This window comes from Gadus chalcogrammus, chromosome 14 (assembly GCF_026213295.1).
Source record: "Gadus chalcogrammus isolate NIFS_2021 chromosome 14, NIFS_Gcha_1.0, whole genome shotgun sequence".
Taxonomy (NCBI): domain Eukaryota; kingdom Metazoa; phylum Chordata; class Actinopteri; order Gadiformes; family Gadidae; genus Gadus; species Gadus chalcogrammus.
In genome coordinates, this window is record NC_079425.1 from 11,504,142 (window position 1) to 11,524,319 (window position 20,178).

A 20,178-nucleotide genomic window follows, 5' to 3' on the forward strand; every position below is an offset into this window, starting at 1 on the left:
ACGAAACTGAGGTTCATCCTTTCAAAGTAATGTACAGTCGTATTAAAACTAACAAATATAACAGGATTTAATTGAAAGCTAGAGTCGAATTTTCTCTTTATATTTTTTTCTTTTTGTTTAAAATAATATTGATATAAAAAAAAAAAACATTTTCTTTTCACTACTTACATCTGTATGTCATTGCGGGCCGCCAAGAATGTTTCTGCGTGCCGCACTTTGAAAGCCAATGCTTTAAGCAACTGATTGGAGTAATAATGCAAATGTCTGGGGTAATTTGCATTATTATACTAACTATAGGCCTACTACACTATTCCCGTGTAGTGTAGTATATGGGGCTATCCCATATACTACACGTGAACACTCCAAAAATATAAAAGATAACATTTTTTGACGGGATTTATTTGTTTTTAATACTGGTTTATTGGTTTTTATACGAGACAGATATTTTGCGATGAAAATATCCCGAGTCTGAGAACTCAATCATGGGATATTGCCCAATATTCCGAGAAAGCAAACCAATCAAATTGCGCCATCTTAGGAGGCTCACGTGTAGCACATACTAATAACCGTTGCATTCAATACAGAGAGGGAGATGGCTGTATACATTGTTAGACTTGTTGTTCCATATGTAGAATTTGTCGCAACTCACAGGACCTGAGGAAGGTTTGTGTCTGTGAACTCAAATGCTCCCTTTTCATACGTCTAGCCGCACATAGCTGGTCCTACGCATCCCCTGCTGATTTTCGTTCATAAATAGGCTATATATCTATTGAGCTGCAAGGCAAGCACTATGTCCTTAGGTGAGTCTTCTGGTTAATAAATACATTCTTTGATTTTGAAACATTAACCTTATGTTGTTGTTATTTAACCTTTCTGAGGCTATTGCATAGCAACTTAGTAACTCTTTATAAAATCTTCCCTTCGTAAAGTTGAACAGCCCCCTCCACTTCATCATGGCCCGTATCATATGTTGTGTCCACGGCGAATTCATAATCTCGAGGGGATCCCAGTATTTTGCTCCTCAACTTGGTTAAGGGCGGGCCATCCAAGGAGACAGTCTTCAGACTCCCAGCACTACATCCTACCCCGAGCTTCCCCCCACACACTGAACCGGTGATACGTGGCTCTCTGGAAAAGTGTAGCTCACCACCAGCCTAGTTCGGGGAGCAGTGGGACCACTCGAAGGCTTAAAGAGAAACGCCACGGCGGAAGCCTGCATTCAACCGAGCTGACCTGGATGGCAGGGACACACTGGTGCCAGGACTGCAAAACATATAAGGTATTAACAAATGCACATTATTATGACTTTTTTTAAGTGCAATGTTGAGTAGGGTTTTGCTGTTGTTGTTATTGTGGCTGCCTTAAGGTAGAATCCATTGCAACTCCGCGACACTGATTTACAGTGATGGTGACTTGTTACGCTAGCCGAGTTAGCGTTAGTTTGAGAGTGTTGTCGCGATAGCTTATGTTAGCTAGCCTGGATATTTACTTTTGGCCAACGTTAGTAAGTGACTACGTTGGCCAGCGTGCAATACGTGCGTAGTACAAGACATTCCATTTATTTTCACAATCAAACTTCAGGTCGCACCGTTTGGACAGATCTCCCTTTTTAAGAATCATATCTTTGGCATATTATGTAGGATTATGTTGCAACCTTTCGAATGTACTGCTATAAAGACCTCACTGTTCAATGATTACTATTCGTTTGCATAATATCTAGCTCTTTGTAGAACCGACAGTAATATGATTGTGTATTGTAAAATATTGTCATCTCCAAAGCAACTTGACGTTACCTTGGCATCCCTACAATTCGTAGCAAAAGCGCTCTGGAAATTAAGAGTACAATTTGTATGTGTTGTTGTTTGCTAAGCCATATATACATGCAAACATTGTAATGGGGAACAAGGTCATTTGGGTGAGGAACAAGCAGATTATATTGAACGCAAAGCAAATGCAAACCTCCCCCTACAACTATATCCCCAACACCTATGTATTTCATGCAACCCCTTTTAACGGGGTCATCTCTATGTTCCCCAGGTCCTATGTTCCCCGGGTGCGAAGGGTTAGGGTCAGATTTAGGGTAAGGGTGAGGGTTAACCCTAAACCTAACCCTAACCATAACCAATAGGAGGAGATCCATTCTAACCTCCATTCTAATCACATGTGAAAAAGGTGGTACTTGCCCCTACCATCGTACGAAAAAAAGATTTGCTCTCCGGATCCTGTGTTCCCTGGTCACATACAAAGCGAGGAACATGGGACCCGCAGAACATAGGTGCGCTCCCCTTTTAACTATGATGTTGTGCTCAATAATTGACAGAGCTGTAGTAAGAATGTGGTTCTAATTAAATAGAGAATAAACAACGAGGCATAATATATTCCCTGTTGATTTTAAAGCCTATGCAGTTAAGTGACAGTTCAACTCTACCTTATTCAAACAAACTTCCATTTTTTATGTTTGTTTGAATTAGATGATGTAAGATCCTCAATGACGCCACCGTGATCTGATAGGCTATTGATCTATTCCCTTCTTCCTTTAGATAAAAGTTGGCCTGTATCTGTTGTTCCCTGGATACTCTATCGCTCATTGTTTGAAAACCTTTCTTTGTAAGCATACAATATGCTCATGCAAACTAATACTGAACAGCTGGACTGCAATTTTTAAGGGATAATGTGTGACCTTATTTATCTTTATTCAACCTAAGAGTTCACATTTCAGTAATTTACTATTGTTTCGCCCCTCAACTGATGCACTTTCATATGGTTTAAGCTTTTTTGATTGGGGAAGTAAAACTTACATTAAACTATCCTTAACAAGTCATTATGTTACTGTCCCTGAGTTGCCACTCAACTAAGTTTTAATTATTATTCTTTATTGAATGCATTCGGTCTTAGCATACTTTAAATTTGAAAAATGTTTTTCTGGACAGAGATATCGGAAATTGGATTAACAATTAGACCTTTTCTTTGACTATTTTCTTTCAGTGTTTCACGTGCTGTCTAAGAGCTCTCTTTGGACCTTGGAACGGATGAAAGTCGCAGGCAGAGGAAAGCCCAGCTGGGCTCTAGCCACTGTGTTTGTTGGCGTTACCCTGATGGTGCTGACCTCCAGGTGCGCATCAAGCAACCAGAAGATGTCCCAGACAGCTATGGGCCACTCCACAGATAGGGCTGCGGGACAAGGGAACAGCTTGATTGAAGAGCTTCTGGGCTTCCAGGGGCTAGCTGACCTGTTTGCCAGTGAGCAGGCTGAAGTGTGGTTGTACTCCCTGGTGGGCTCTATCGTTGTGGGCCTCAGCGGGATCTTCCCACTACTCGTCATACCGATCGAAGCCGGAGCTGCCCTGAAAACCGAAGGTGGGAAATTAGATTTCAATAACTGTTGGGCCGAAGGAAGTAATTGATCTGCAATGTTATTGTTAGTTTAGCTGTCATATTGTTTTCAATATCATTTCGTGACACCTTTGTGATCTAGTGGCATTTTGGGCAACTCTCTGCTGTTGTACTCAATTTTAGGAATGCAATAATGTCATGTCCAAAGTTCTATAAGGTATTTGGGTCCTTTTTATTTTATTATTTTTTGATGTATTTAAAATAAAGAAAAAATTATGAATGTAATGATTCTTCAAAATGAAAAAGATCTAATGGAAAATACTCATGCCTGTATGTGTCTTGACAAGTAAAAACAGTAGCAGGTCTTGTTAGCCTGAGCTGGCTGGTCTTTTAAACAGCCCCACCCAGAGGAACACAGCATTCCAGTGTGTATTTCAGGCCATGGTTTTTCTAGGGAACTCTTGAACCTGAGGTTAGTTCGTCATAAAGAGAGACTTAACCGTGTCAACCCCATCCAGCTGTTAGAGTAATATATTGATTTGCAGTAATCTGAAGCTAATCATCCTAATGGCCATCTGTACTCATTATGCATTCATTAGTTGAATTAAAATAAACCAGGCCAATGTTGTTACTGCAAAGATGCTCATGGGAAGAAAGATCGGTTTTAAACAAGCAATGGAAATAAATTATTCTGACACACATGTTGTTATAAAGTCAGGGTCACATGACACGTTTTCTTTCACCACATTATTTTTCTTCTGCAGCTGGAGGGCAAAAGCTGAAGCAGCTTCTGAGCTTTGCTATTGGTGGCCTCCTAGGTGATGTGTTTCTCCACCTCCTTCCTGAGGCTTGGACCCTCTGTAACCAATCAGGTTTGTTATGTCTTCCCAATATCGGCCCATGACAGTTAATCCATTAATTGATTTAGCTATATTGGCTCCTATGTCAATCTCACACATTTGAATACAATGCAACATCCCTTAGACCTTTCAATCACTCCTTCTGACGGCCACACTTGGCAATATGATCTTACGCTAATTTTGTTTAGATGGTAGTCGCCACCACCACTACATGGTCCAGGGACTCTGGGTCATCGTTGGCCTACTGTCCTTCCTAATTCTCGAGAAGATGTTCCCCGACCAGAACAGCAACGCTGAGCCTGCTCCTACTGCTGACCTTGATGCCACCAATTCTGTAAGTTAAATATCCAGAATCACTTTCTCTCCATCGCTATTCTGAAAGTCTGTTCACTAAAAGTTGTTGTATGGCATCCTTTATGATCTAATATTGCCTGATGGCAGGTTGCAAGGTTATATTGAACCAAAATATTACCGGAAAGGCTTATTTTAAACCCCATTTTAAAGGTCTAATGGTTAATTTAGTTTTCAATTGTACTAGTATTTTGAGATGATTATGTTTAAAAAGGAATTCCTCTGCATACCACTAAATAGCGCATTCCGTACCACCAATGATAGGCGCACCACAGTTTGAGAAGCACTGGACTAGATCAAATATCAACCATATTTATGATTGTATCACGGATTTATAAGGGCTATTAGCTTATGGGTACAGTACAACTTGCTGGATTGGGGGACCGGAACACCACGCGTTGCATTTAAATCTATGGTCATCCTGCTGGTGCTCCACATATGCGCCTCATTGATCATGGGAAGGGGCGTCCCCCAACCTTGTGTTGAAGCTGCAGCCTTGCTTTTATGGGCATCTGTGTTTTCAGAATTTCACGGTTTTAGTGTGTTGCATGAACTTGATTTCTGGTCGCAGTCTGGACCTGTAAGTACATGCCTTAACATTGCTTCATGGCACTTTAACAAGATATGGTCAGTGCAGAGGTAGCATTCTTGTTGCTCGAATGAGTGGCAATCCTATTTATGTCAAGGGATTAACCTTGGAGTGCATTCTGCTTTCTATATTTTTCTTTTTATAATTAGCTGTGTTTTATGTAGGCTGTTGATATTTAAGTAATTCATTTTTAAATATTTTACAATAGATGGTTATTATAGATTTATTTTGAGTTATTTTATACAATCCCCAAACAGCTTTTTACAGGCTAAGGATGTTCACTAGGTGTTCAATGCATCATAACTGTTACTCAAGGACTTCACTTAAACATCTGTTGCCGATGTATAATTTGTTATAATTACTTAATTTTGCCGAACTTGCCTAAGAGCATTACATTCCTGTGTAATGTAATCGATAATTTAGTACTTTGCTCTTTTGATAAGACATTTTTTAAAGTACTTCACAAAGGCGATACACTGTTATTTGTCTGTTGATTCCAAAAAATAGAAGTGCTATATTTTGCCATTGTTTACATGTATCTGAGGAAGACTTATCATCTTATAATGGAACACACCTATGTGGTTTATTCCGCGAATAACCTATATGTATAAAGGAAGCATCTTGTCGATAGTTGTATTTGACCGTTGTTAAGGTTGGATTTGAAGCACCTTGGTTTTGGAACTGTTAAAAGTCAGACCTTTTATTAGTTCTGTCCTTTTATTGAAGAATAGTGCACTCCCTTGAAACGTTATTAACAAAACAGGATAAATTATTTTACAATGCTGTGATGTAGGGCTGTAAAGATTAGTAAATTGACAGAAAATGTATCAAATCTAATTTTGATAATATATAAATCATTAATTCATATTAGTGACTGAAATACAACTAACCAACAATTCCTACGTAAAGCGCAGTTAAATTCAAATAATTGGTCAATGGATCTTTATAAAAAGGAATACTTGCTCTTGGCTGCTTGTCAGATAAAGCAAGCACATCTAAGACGTTTTGGTTACCTGTGAAGGCATTTATTTTTATTAATGATCGTTAGATTAATAGACTATGAAAATAGTATTGGTCGTATTTATTTGAAGAAGAAATTATTTGGAACACGTAATTTGCCTTTTCTTTTTTTGTGCTTGAAATAAAAAATACTGGACTCGCATATAATCAGGAGGCACTTTCAACAAAGATAAGTAAAGGAACCACAGGAGTATTCTCTCGTTATGCATTGACCTTTTCAACATACCCTTAGTAGTCAGTAAGTTTCCACTTGTGTCTAGCACATGATGGATCTTTGGAAAGACTTTGTTCCCATGGACTCTGTTCCCTTAGCCTCTAGCGTGTACAATATCCTTATAAAGGGTTTCCTATCAAACCTCTACAGAAAGCATAGACCTTTAGAGTCTGTAAGCTGTTTTATCCACTACAGTATTTACCAATCAGTAGTGGATTATTTAGAGATTTTACAAATACATGTGTACAAATGTGTAGCTCAATACAATCGATGCAGTGGAGAGCCGGACAGTTCTTTCCCATTCAGTTTGTTTTCTTTCTCATTGGCAAACATTTCTTTAATAATGTAGATGGCAAAAACTTCTACTGTCTTTTTAGAAGGGCATACTTAATGCTGTATAAAATGCATGCTTTTAGTGCTGAGTAACCTGTACATTGTGTACTGTAAAGTATGGTGTACAGTTTGTTTAATGTGTGATATCAAATTTTCCTTCCCACATGACTCATTATATTCTGTTTATTTTCTGCCTAGGCATTGTCTGGTTCTGTCATCGGTGGGAATACAGAGGGTTTGGTGAAGAACGGGAAGCTCTCAGATTTGATGGGCTCCTCCAAGCCACAGCAGCTCTGCACTCAGAGTGGATCACACACCATCAAGGTATGCAGGCAGACGGGACATGGTTCTCTTCAAAATAAAAGCACCAGCAGTTAATGCGGGAATGATGAGGCAAGATGTTGTTGATCACAACACCATGCTGTGGCATTTTGAAGATTTCTACAATCCCTGGATTAGTAAAATAATAATGATGCTGCTTTGGAATATGTTTTTATTTGTATGTAAGAAGTTTTAGCCAAAGTGGCAATCTCGCACAGATTGCCACTTTAGCTTGCTTCAGACAGATTTGTTCTGTTTCGTTTTCTTTCTTCTCTCATGTCTACCAAGTGTCGCCAGCGACATCTAGTTCGTAACATTCATAATACTGCAAGTTCAAGGGCTCATTCTGCGATAGTAAGTGACTAACCAGACTTTTATTTTCCTGAAAATCTTTACGATTGCCACTTTCAATTTAAATTATAGCGGTAACGTTCACTAATGGTGTTTACTTTGGTAATACGGCACTTCAATAAACGTCCAAACCTAATAAGGGAATCTAATATCGTCCAGCTTTGTAGGGCTTGCTTAGACCCTACATTTGGGAAACGAGTTCCTAATAAACTTCTGAATAAACCATTCCTAATAAACTTCAGCTATAATTTGTTTTAAAAAAAAGACTAATTATGACGGGTCACAACTCCACATATCTTGTTTGGATTTCTGCTGCCTATTTCCTCCAACAGCAGAACATAAGGCTGTAAAGGCTTCAGGCTGTAACTCTTCTTGTTATTGGTCCCAATTCTGTAATGGGCCAGGACCCATTAGGTTGTCAAAAGGGCTACCATGCATCATAAGGGGTGGCTAACAAGAAGCTCACTCTGTGATGGAGAGCAGGGTGGAGTAGACAATGAATGAAGTTTAGTCCTTTTTTCTCTTTTTCAGATGTCTCCAGCTCTAATCTTGAGTCAGCTCATCTCCCTAATGATTCAATCAGTAAATATTCCTACTTGGAAGAAAGAAAAGACAAAATCTGGCACCACCCTGTTATTTTCTTCAATTTTGTGTAACAAATGGACTCAACCACGGTTTATTTAAAGCGCTTCACCGAAATTACAGTCTTGTAAAGCTTCTCTAACCAACAGTGGTAATGCCTCCTAAACGCTTTCAGTACCTCAAGAGGGCTAGATGAAGCTCTCCATAAACCAAACAACTAAATGTACAAAATCAACCTTGATATTAATGACATCAGAGCAGTAGGCCACAGCCTAGAAATAAAGGTGAAGCCAAAATGTGAATTAGTGCTTCTTAATGTTCACAGTGGTAACTATTTGCATTCACTGTGGTAGGACTGCAAGTAGGCTATTTGAAGGGATGTAAATTCCTTATGGCGCATCAATTTTCCAGTTTATCTGAGCTAGTTCCATTTGGCATTATCATTTCAGAGTGAGTGTTGAGTGAGTAAATAATGTAAGACAATTGCACATGTAACCAGAATTTTGTTGTGGTTACAGACCAGTGGTTACCTGAATCTTCTGGCTAACTGCATTGACAACTTTACCCATGGGTTAGCAGTTGCAGGGAGTTTCATGGTCAGCAAAAAGGTAAGATATCTTTGGCGCAGCCTAACATAAGTGTTTATTGACATAATGTTCTGCTCTGTTCGGCAATGTGTTTGGTATTTTATGTTTAATCCTCCCTAGCAAAAGGGCTGTCATATTCCTATTATGACGCTAATAATAATGGTAGTAAACAGCATTTAATACCTGAGATGTATTGGGATTTTAAAATGTTTTTATCCTATATTTTACGTCCATGGATCACAATTATGATAATAATTTACCAGAATAAAGAGATTATCTGTTAAAGTTGGAACAGATTCTGCCTCTCTTGTAACTATCAAGTTTGGCAGAGTATTCAAACCTGTTGGCAGGAGATTTGTTTCATCAGCAGTCTCGCAAACCCACTTATGCGGTCAGCTGTTTTTCTCTCAGATGTCACTGTAACATGTTTAAAGATTTATTTTAGACTATCAGTGTATGTGATTTGCCGCTTTTTAGATTAAAAACTGTTGCAAAGGGAGCTTTCTGCATTGCGGCATAATAAAGTGTGGCATACCAATGCGTTGGCGTCATGGCAGCAGTTGGAAGGAAGGAGTCCAGCTGGACAGGCATAAGGCTAACAGTGTGAACTACAACTCTGTGTGCCAGAAAGGAAGTTGACTAGATGTCTCCAAAAGGCTTGGCCCCCTGCTTGCCATTTTTCTGTTTATTCCTAGGCTTTGGAAGCAGTCTTCCCTCTGACTGAATGCTGTGCATTTACCCAATGCCATATCACTATTTGATACACGCACCATATTTCCACAGGCCAATGTGTTTGTTGGCTACACGAGTAAAGTGTGTAGTGACTCCTATTTCTTTATGGAATGTCATTTGAGACAGGATTAAATAAATAGATAAATGAGCCAGGAAAAGGGGACTTTTATTTCAATTTGCCACTTTTATTTATTTCATGTGACTTATTTTATAATGCCACATTTATTTCATCATGCCCCATTTCCATCTGGTATATTCAGAAGAGTTTGGCGTTGTATTCTTGAAACAAATCATCACGGGTCAATTGACCAGAAAGCCCTGGTCTATCAGTCTCAAACTATTTAAGACTTCGTCTTCCACGTCCAAATCTTGAAGAGCACTAATCCACTCAAGTATTTCTTAAGTCCACAATACGGTGCCGAATGGTATTCGCTGATGAACCATATTGATACATTTGTTCTGCAAAGAATAGTACGGTATCTCGGAACCCATTGAAGTCTTCCATATTGTCTGCACAGTTGCTTGTTCCACGATATTGGCATAGGCCCTTTGTAAGTTATGTCCTTCCTACCGTCATACATTTCCTGGCCTCTTGTATATTCAGTGCTGCTGTATATTCTTATTACTGTTGTTTTGGTCAGAGATAACCAGGCATTAAATGCATATTTGTGGATGGTGAAACAAAAGTCCCCTGAAATATATAACAGTAGTCCTTTTGAATAAGCCTATTTTTGAATAAGTCTCTCTCTCTCTCTAATTGCCATATTTATGTATTAATTTATTTAATATGGACTCAAATGGCATTTTATATTTCTTTACCATATTATTTGATTGTTGTTGCAGGTTGGCTTCCTGACCACCTTTGCCATCCTGCTCCATGAGATCCCACATGAGGTGAGACTGCATGGTGTGCTGGCTAAACCCTGATCATACACTTTATTCATAGTTATTTTAAACCAAATGACTTGCCATCTTGAAATTGTAGCAAGAATTGTATGCAAATCATTGAGTCTTATGTTGAAGTCCCTTTGGCTTTCATCAGCCATTAATTTCTTAATATAGTCATAGTTGTTATTCAAATTGTTCTTCTTAAGTTTTATTCCTTCTCTTCCTTCTTTATTATTCTCTACAAACGCTGGGTCCTATCTTCTTCCAAAAATGTTCAGAGACTCCACTCCAATTTTAAAATGTTTAGATTAGTTTTGGATAATATAATACTATTTTTTTTTTACAATGGAAGTCAATGGCTCTGACACTTACTACTTCAGACTTTGTAATTTGAACAATATTTTAGCGTTAACCTTCGTTCAAAGTTTTAACAAATTAACACACTTGTATCTTCAATAATCTAACAGAATTTCGATTACCTTTTATACTTTTTTTCAAAATCACAGTTTAAGTTCAATGTCGGCTTGTTTTCAGTTGGTCTCATTGATTTACGCTGAGGTAAGAGTGAGAGGACGTGCAGGCAGTGTTGCCAGATTGGGCAGTTTTTCTCGCTCAATTTGACTATTTTTTTACGACGTTCGGGCAGCGTTGCCAGATTGGGCAATTTATTTTTTCCCGCCAAATTTGACTACTTTAATAACGTTAGGCTGGAAAAATGAGCAATAGACAAGTACCGTACATACAATTTCGGAAGGTTAAAAAAAAAAAAAAAAAGGCGGGATTATTATAATTCTTTCTACAAACATCAATCATTACCTTTCATAAGGCATATCGTTTGTGCAGCTATTGCAGCCACTATTACTTCAGCTACTACTTCTACTTCAGCTACTACTACTATTTCAGCTACAACTACTTCTACTACTTCAATTACTACTACCAGTCAATTAATACTACTACTACTACTACTACTACTACTACTACTACTACTACTACTACTACTACAGCTACTACCAGTACTACTACTATCTTCCAGCTTTGACAGTATTACATTTCAGCTTCCAGGTTTGGTAACCATGTATTTCAGCACTTTGCTTCTTCTGGTCATTTAATTTAGCATCAGTCAGTTTTCGACTTCAGCTTCGAGGTGCCCGCTGCACTGTAATACATTTGACCTTTCAGATTCTTCAATTCAATTAATTTTACATTTCTGCATTTTTAGCAATGCTTTGCGCCTTTCATTCAGCTGTCACTTTATTTGTTTCCAACCATTTACGTTTTCTTTAATGGTGATCATGTTGACATTGTTTACTCCATTAGACTTTTGAACATTTGTTCAAATTCATTCACTTGATTTAAGCCATTTAACATTTCTTTATGTCTTAAACTATGCGTCTTTATTAAAACATATTATCAACCTCACTTTGGACTACAGCACTCACTCATTTTCTAGTTAGGTATAGTGTTATACATGGAGCACAGCAAGACCAGCTGCAGTGGTCTGTATGGCACTGCATTATTTAATAGTTTAAAATCCTTTCCAGTAAGACATCTAAAATAATCTTTAACATACTATTTCAATTAAAATATTAAAAGTGAATGAAACGGTGTAGACGTAATTTTAAGAAAACTGCAGATGTTGCAGTCACTTTAAAGCTGTCTGTTTTGGCGGAGGCTTCCTTGCTCCCTGTAATGTGTGTTTGTGTGTGTGTGCAGGTCGGGGACTTTGCCATCCTGCTGCGGGCCGGGTTTGACCGCTGGAGCGCTGCTCGCATGCAGCTGACTACAGCTCTGGTGGGCGTGCTCGGAGCTAGCACCGCGCTGTGCTGCCAGTCACCACAAAGCACAGGTGAGATACGGGGCCACGGCCATGGATCTTCATGGAAGTCTGCCTTTTTATTTGATGCCCCCATGTTTGGAATACCGTCCAAAACCTTGGACGGTATTTGTTTTCGGAGGTTTTAATTTCAGTGGAGGATAGCTATCATTATGGGTTTCCCATTTGTGGATTGCAATCATTTGTAGCTCAAGTGTGATTTTTTTTATTTTATTATTATTATTATTATTATTTTTTTATAGATTTCGGTATGCCTTTGTATGTTAACTTGTATTTGCACTATACCCAGTGTACACTTGAAAATAAGGACACTTCTCCATTTGTGATTATTATTATATTTTTCTGAGTAAATAAAGCTTTTGATTGATTGGATGTAGATCCATAAGACCCCATCCTAACCACTTACTCTATTGAACCCCTGTGTGTTTCTTAGACAATGCGACTGCATGGATATTGCCATTCACATCTGGCGGCTTCCTCTACATAGCCTTGGTGAACGTTGTGCCTGACCTGCTCGAAGAGTCTAACGTTAGGTATGAGTGATGTTTTTTACTTGTACGATAATTAGGGGAGTACTGCAAGCAGAGCTCAACTATTGTTATTCTTAGGCTTTATTCTTTCTTTCTTTATTATTTATTATTCTATAAAAGATTTGGGACCCTAGTCCTTCCACAATTTTCACCTAGAGACTCCATTCCACTTTTTTAATGTTTTTTTATTTTTTATTTTTGACGGAAAAGCCATTGACCCATTCTCTGACACTTCAACTACTTCAGACTTCGCAACTTGGTCAATTCCTAACCGTTAACCATCGTTCAAACATTTAACAAATCACCAGACCCCACAGATTTTAGATATAATTTATAGTTTTTTCATAATCAATTTCATACACCCTTTGTATAATTTCAGTTGGTTGAGCCTACAGCGTGAGAATGTTTAAATGTTTTACTCCATTTAGACTTTTGAACAGTGTTCAAATCTTTTCACCTGATTTAAGCCATTCCACATTTCTTTACGGCTTAAACTATGTGGCTTTATTAAAACAACAATTTTCAACCTCATTTTGCATTACTAACTGTTTCAAATTATCACTAGAAGGGTAATTCATTTACACCCTACTCAGTCCGTACACATGACATTTAAAAATCGCTTGGCAAGGGAGTGATGCGTCAGAGGCAACAGATCAACATACTAGTGTCAGTAAAAGGAAACCACAGTATTTAAATAAAGCCAGTTTGAAATAATTTCGAACGACTCGTGTCTGCATTTGATAGCCTGATGATTTTTGGCACGGTACTTATTCAGGGATTAATTAATTTTTATTTGTACCCCATTTTTTTATTAAACTATGTTCCTGTTTTGAAATGAAGCACTTTGTTACTTCGGTTGGAAGGTGGAATGTGAAAAAAGGTGTGTGTGTGTGTGTGTGTGTGTGTGTGTGTGTGTGTGTGTGTGTGTGTGTGTGTGTGTGTGTGTGTGTGTGTGTGTGTGTGTGTGTGTGTGTGTGTGTGTGTGTGTGTGTGTGTGTGTGTGTATAATGTGTCTAGATAGATGGATGGCGCGATAGATGATCATGACCCATTTAACTGGGTGTACTGCTGATTATGCAATTTGTTACCCCGGTACCCAAACTGTTACCTGAGTATGTTTTAATCTATTTTTCAGACATTCCCTGATGCAGGTGGGGCTTATTTGCCTCGGGGTAGCGGTGATGGCTCTGTTGTCCTTCATCGTGGACTGACCCAGGGGAAGAATAAGCTCCTCCACCAATAATGTCTCCAAAAACCTTTTAAACCCAGCCCTATCTCCTCCTCATGGCAACGGCCTTTACAGCACGTTTTACACTCACATGAACACCACCACTGCCAAATTTTTCGAAAAATTAACAAGCACTTTAAAGAAGGACCCAAACCATGACTCCATCTGCTGACAACCAATGGATGTGAACACTTGGTAACGTGCCAAACCTGGAGCAGCTTTGGGATCGAGGGTGCTTGTACTGGGGGTTATGACAAATTGTCTCACATTGTTGACTAAACTAAATCATGTTTTGCACAAACCGTTAATGTATGCACACAGGTAGGGACGAAGTAACCCGTCAACACAAAGATTAGTATTAAACCTGTAAATCTATAATGTTAGGGGTTATTGTGAGGGCCTTTCTTTACAGAATTGACTTTAAACGATATACCATATTTTTGTATGTTTGTTTCTCCTGAGCATATTTATTTAAAAGCAAGAATCGATGAGCAAGATTAAATGATGGATTCTGTGGGCCAGATAACCGGGTCATAAGAACAATGTTATTTGTTGGGAGGCTCTGTTACTTTTGTGCCTAATCTGCACCAAAACAAAATGCTTTGTTTGTTTTATTATACCTTTACACTACACTAGGGATGAAACCCATATTGTTACCCGTTTGCTGAACAGAAGAAAATATTTAATGAGATTGAAATGTGTATGATGGCAAATACAATTCATCATGGTATGGAATTTACTTCACGTTTTACCAAAAAATCTATGTTATTTCTAATTGACCTTCATAAATATCGCTATATTTTTTAAACGCATTCATAGATGGGTATGGGATTCTACTTATCTGAATATTTTTCTAAAGATTAAAAATGTGTTCTTATTTTGGAAACAAAGGTAGCAAACAAGTGACCATTAATGAATAAGCATTGTACAATCATAACATTAAAAACTATGATGTTCTGTGGCAAAGATTTAGGAAGGGTTCATTTGCAATCACCTGACCGGTTAACAACATCTGTTTTCTTATTTCAATTCGTACATGCATTGCCTCTTCCAGGTTTTTTGTTTTTAAATTATACAATGGAATACAAAGGAAGAGAATACAAAATGTTGACGTAGTGTCCTTGACGTCATCCAATGGTTTACGGGCGGTGTCACACCAAAATTGTACCGGGGGCTAAAATTGTACCGCCTAAGTAATCCGTGTTCGAAACATTACGTCATCGTTTGACGCGATTATCCGTTGCCAGGCAGGTTTCAAAAAACATTCGCGCTCATGTTGCCAAAGACAAAATAATAACATATTACAGATAACACTTGTTTTTACTTTATATTTGTATTGAATTGAATTGAGCTAGTAAACTGAGCGTTTAAACACTCGGTTTACTAGCTAAATGCGATTAAACAATTAAATACAACACAAATATAAAGTTAGCAACGCTAATAAATGTCTTTTGTAAAATAAGTGTTATCTGTTTAATGTTATTTCGTCTTTTGACGCTCTATGAATGAGCGCGAATGTTCATGAACCTTCCTACTTCATCGTTTGACGTGATGTCCGTTGCCAGGCAACGTTCGACGCGATCGTGTGTTGCCAGGCAGGTTTGGAATTTTCGAATGCAGATTACGTAAACTGTACTATTTTCGCCCCCGGTACAATCTTGGTGTGACAGCGGCCGTTATGAATCGGTAGATTTTGCAACGACGGGCGGTGTAATTGCTAGCTATTTTTGCAATGAGCAGCAGAAACCATCAAGTTCTCGCACATTGAAGTGGTAATGTAATAGCCTAGAGGCCACACCCTCATCACTTTACCTCACAATATGCCCCTAATGAGTTGACCCGGAAATACTTGGAGGAAGGTTGTTTGAATTCCAAAAATGCTTGATTCAACCCTTAACCCACCTTTAAGCATAGGTTTCTCTCGACCAACCTTTACGAAAGGAAAGGAGATGTAACCAATAATCCTTTACGGTGGCAATATTTAAAGCAACGCGAAGACGCATGAGTGACGGGGTAAAGCAGACGAAAAGAAGAGAAGAAAATAAAATCCCAACTTCTCATTTACGAAAGAAGACTGGGGGCAGTTAATTTCAACATCAAAATAAGTTTTGCCTCTTTTTTTCACATGTGAATTGGGATTGAAGTGGCCTAAAATATTCCCATTGGTGAAGTCTGACGTAAGTGTTTCTCACTATTGGTGACAACCTGATTGAAATCAAAACGCTAAGAACGCATTGGATCGACAGAGTGCTTTTTGTAGTCCATCTTTGGAAAATTGTAGGTTCCCCCCAAAGACAGCAATGCTCGCCGTCACGCAATGACGCCGGTTAGGAAAAGTGGAGTCAAATTAATTTTAAACAGAGCTGTCTTTTCCTATTTTCGAAAGAAAGCGCCATTTCATCTTGCCTTGACCGGATGACGTTTTCCACAAAGGTTAAGGAAAGGTGGCACAGAGGTTAGGATATTGGACTTTACGTATTGGCCCTTTAATGTTAACCAATGTTAACCTTTTTTCTTTTTCTTTTTTATTGCTTCTGTTGAGATCAACTCGGCCGCCGAACGTACTGCAGGCCACCGGACTGGTTTCACCAGTCTATAATGCTGTTCCTATTCTGCGTTGTATGGTATCCCTTGACAGGAGGTGAGTCCGGGATTTCATGGAGGAATTTTCCCAGCAGAATTTTGAACATGTATAGCTGTGTTGCTGAGGTCACGGACGTGACCTCAGCAACGGCGTATTATGACCAACGGCGCGTGGTCATAATATGACCACGCGCCGTTATTATGAAACAATGGTATATGCTCCTGCAGAAGCCCCAAGTTAAAGATGTAAACATCTAGGTTTTAGAAAAAAAATGTTTTATTCGCAATATCTTTGAAACCACTACACTACCCATAATCCTAAAGTGTCACACGACTGGTGATGGTGATGATGATTGGTGGAGCTCGCTGTTACCATGGAAACGTTTACTGCGTCCGTGGAAGTCAAGTGGTCGATGACTGCTACAACTGAACTCGATCCCTTACCGCAACAACCATGATTCAGGGGTTCTCAAAGTTCTCAAAAGAGGGCCAATTTAGGAACCAAAAATTCGACTGAGGAAAGGAAAAAGAATTAGGCGGGAAACGCCGTCAGCATCCCAGTGGTGAAAAAAAACATTGCGCCGTGGACCTCTGGGAGTGAGGTCAAGTGAGGTCTAAATCACGAAACTGAGGTTCATCCTTTCAAAGTAATGTACAGTCTGATTAAAACTAACAAATGTAACAGGATTGAAAGCTAGAGAGTGGACTTTTCTCTTTATATTTATTTACTTTTGTTTAAATTAATATTGATATAATAATGAAAAAAATAATATTAATAAAAAAAATCTTTTTTTTATTTTCGGTAAGTCATTGCGGGCCACCAGGAATGTTTCTGCGGGCCGCCAGTGGCCTGCGGGCCGCACCTTTAGAACCAATGATTTAGAATTTAGATAAATGGAAAGTTAGAGAGTTGTAAAAGCTGTAGAGGAAATTAGCTCTTCATGTTGAAAAATATGAATATGTGTTCAACATATGTAGGCCTATGTTTTACCATATATTCAATATGTTGAATATCTGAAAAAAATATACATAAATATATGATATAGCAAAAGCAGTGCTTTATAGTAATTTGAATGAATACATAACTGGAATACGAGGTTGAATTCACATAGCCTATATTAAAAATGAGATACGTTAGAGGTGATTGCAGTCAGGAACAAAGAAATGCACCATGTCGTGACGCTATACCCTATATGAAACACCAGCCTACTAATACATACACACACACGCACACACCGAATATATGACACAACTTGTATCATCAATACAATAATGACAAAGGTTATAAGATGCTAGAACCGCGCTAATCTATTGGGTTGGAACCCTTCACTCGTTCACAAAAATAATGTACACAGTCTTGTAACTTTGCCATTTCTTCCATTTTCAAAATTCTGTTTTGCCCCGAATCAAACGTTTTATGCTCACTACCGTGACGAATGATTGGCTTGGTTCCAGGCTTAAAACTCTTCATTTAACGATTTTACGAATAGTCAACGGCGAAAAATAATGGCAAATTTACGGGAGGGTCATTGTTACGCCCAATTGCAAAAAACTGCAATTAGTTTGGAACCTCTCCCTTCATTTTTGATTTCCATGGGGAATGCCTCTGGACGCAATTGGATAGGCCTACAATCAATCATAGCAACGAAACGGGTGAGGCAGCACTAAGCGACGAAAAATACATCTTCCTTCTCAACAAAAGCTCTAAGTGCAGTAGTTTTTTCTGTGTTTAATGAAAATATACCATTCAGTTAATTGAATAGTGTCTCCATAGCATAATCAAAAGACTGTTCTGCATCAGCGGCTGCTATCTTTGTTGTTATTTCAAATGCCTCTACTGCTCTCCTCTGCACCATCATCGTATTTATCCAGCCTCATAATAGATAAATGGTCGGCCTATCGGTATAGGCCTTTTTTGCATGGGTGGGGGCCCTTACAGTATTACAGGTGTGTGGCTTATTTCATACTTACTACAACGTTGCTCATTATAGCGCTATATAAAAAGTGGTTGGAGCAATGGAGTTAACACACATCCCCTCCTTCCTAAAACTATAGTGCAAAACTAATTTTTGTTATACTTTGTTACCCTTTATATGAAGTTGATTTAATGTAAAACGTGCTCCCTCTCGCAATTTTTCCATTCTGGTCTACCATCCTCAACGCTGCTTAGCAACATTGGGGCTCCGAGGAAGATGTCCCTCTCACCGTGTAGATGGGCCTCATTCTTAGTCATCGAAAAAACAACGATTCTTATATTGATGGGATTACACACTAGCTTACTTGTGAATATTATATTCCATTTCTGTCCGTTCCGCTATGTGCCACTAGGTTATTCATACTGCTACTTTAAAATATAAACAAAGCAAACCTGAATCACTAAATGCTTCCAATTCTTTTGACCATCACCTCGCATGTTCCTCAAGTGATGGAGACGCAGTGAAGTGGCATATCTGTCACATTTATGTGGATTTTATACAAAAAAGATGGCCTCACTTTTCATTGGACACGTAAGCGTCACGAGGACTTGGGTTTTGCAAAAGTCTTTCTGGCCTAGCGTTGCAATTCAGCAGTTCAACAAAACTCCAGATCACTCATGGGGGTCTGGTGTATAAATAGTTCTGGTGATTTGAATTTCTGACTTCTTGGTGCATGTGCAGAATAAATTCACACCCCCATTCACAGTGTTTGTAAGACAAATAAACATGTTTTTTTCATGGAGAGTAGCTTTCCTAACCTGGCTTCTACTGTGCATTTAAATGCTCTGGCTGTAAAAAGAAACCAAGTACATCCGCCACTGCTGGAATTAATTAACAGGTTAACTCGTACCTGTGTGCACTGAAAACACATGCAATGGTTTCATGACAACGATTTGGGATTGCTACTACTCCCCGAGAAGCTTCAGTATCACAGCCCCCATGGGGATGAATGCTGGCTGGGCTTAAGACCGCACCGTAAACATAATTTCAAAAGCAGAGTTTTCTGTCCCTAAAATGTCATGGTAGTCAGTGTGGTGTATGTGTGTGTGTGTGTGTGTCTGTGTGTGTGTGTGTGTGTGTGTGTGTTTGTGTGTGTGGGGGGGGGGTGGGGGTGTTCACAGTTGTCCAGTGTCAACACACTCGATGGCAAGGTCCGGTTGCCATAACCACTCCCATGGCGATCGCCTAGTCGTGTGCTCACGAACAGACCGCTGCTCTAACACAACACAAGGTTGGACAGAAAACACTGTAATTAGTTCACTCAACTGCCATCCTATTAACCACCTTGTAGGCCTACAGGAAGTTATGTCCATATTTTTAGGAGGAACATTTTGATTTTATTATTCTCTCAACAATGACATGTGATAAAATGTTTTACAGGATGTTGTTCTAATATGTCAATCTTTCAATACAACGGTTTGATACCAATGATAATCAGTTGTTTGATTGTCCACAGTTCGGTTTGTGTTTTTGATTATTAATAAGCTGAGGTCAACAACCAAATGGCATGACATCATAATCTGACAGCATCATATTTAGAGCCAGAGAATCCTGACTCTCTTGTTTTAAGTAGGTCTAAAGATTCTAGCAGATAGTAGCAGTTGTTGCCCATGTTGATTTATGTGGTGTGTCGGCAATTATGCACTATATTGATGTTTTAGCCTAGTATCATATCTGATATATAAAAAGGAGACAAATATCCAATCAGAAAATTGAAAATCAAATATGTTGGGCCAGGTTTGAATATTGAGCGTTTTAATATTTAACGATCACTTCATCTGAACATTATAAACACTATAAATAACTGCGTATCCGCGACCCCTGTGGTGAGGTGGCGCAATTGCATCACAGCCGTTTCGTCACGGC

The 20,178-nt window shown here is 38.8% G+C and overlaps 1 protein-coding gene across 2 annotated transcripts; it reads left to right on the forward strand.

The window, feature by feature from the left end:
• The first annotated feature begins 621 nt into the window (after positions 1-621).
• slc39a13 (solute carrier family 39 member 13) lies at positions 622-13,877 on the forward strand. Of its 2 annotated transcripts, XM_056607757.1 has the most exons (11): positions 622-1,279; positions 2,173-2,275; positions 2,986-3,357; positions 4,098-4,205; positions 4,382-4,527; positions 6,899-7,024; positions 8,473-8,562; positions 10,117-10,167; positions 11,875-12,007; positions 12,429-12,528; positions 13,661-13,877. In XM_056607757.1, exons 1-11 carry the CDS (start codon positions 1,238-1,240, stop codon positions 13,734-13,736), a joined length of 1,347 nt encoding a protein of 448 aa, XP_056463732.1. In that variant the 5' UTR covers positions 622-1,237; the 3' UTR covers positions 13,737-13,877. The 2 variants fall into 2 exon arrangements, with proteins under 2 accessions (XP_056463732.1, XP_056463733.1); XM_056607758.1 differs by lacking the exon at positions 2,173-2,275 and having other exon boundaries at positions 812-1,279.
• Positions 13,878-20,178: the final 6,301 nt, after the last annotated feature.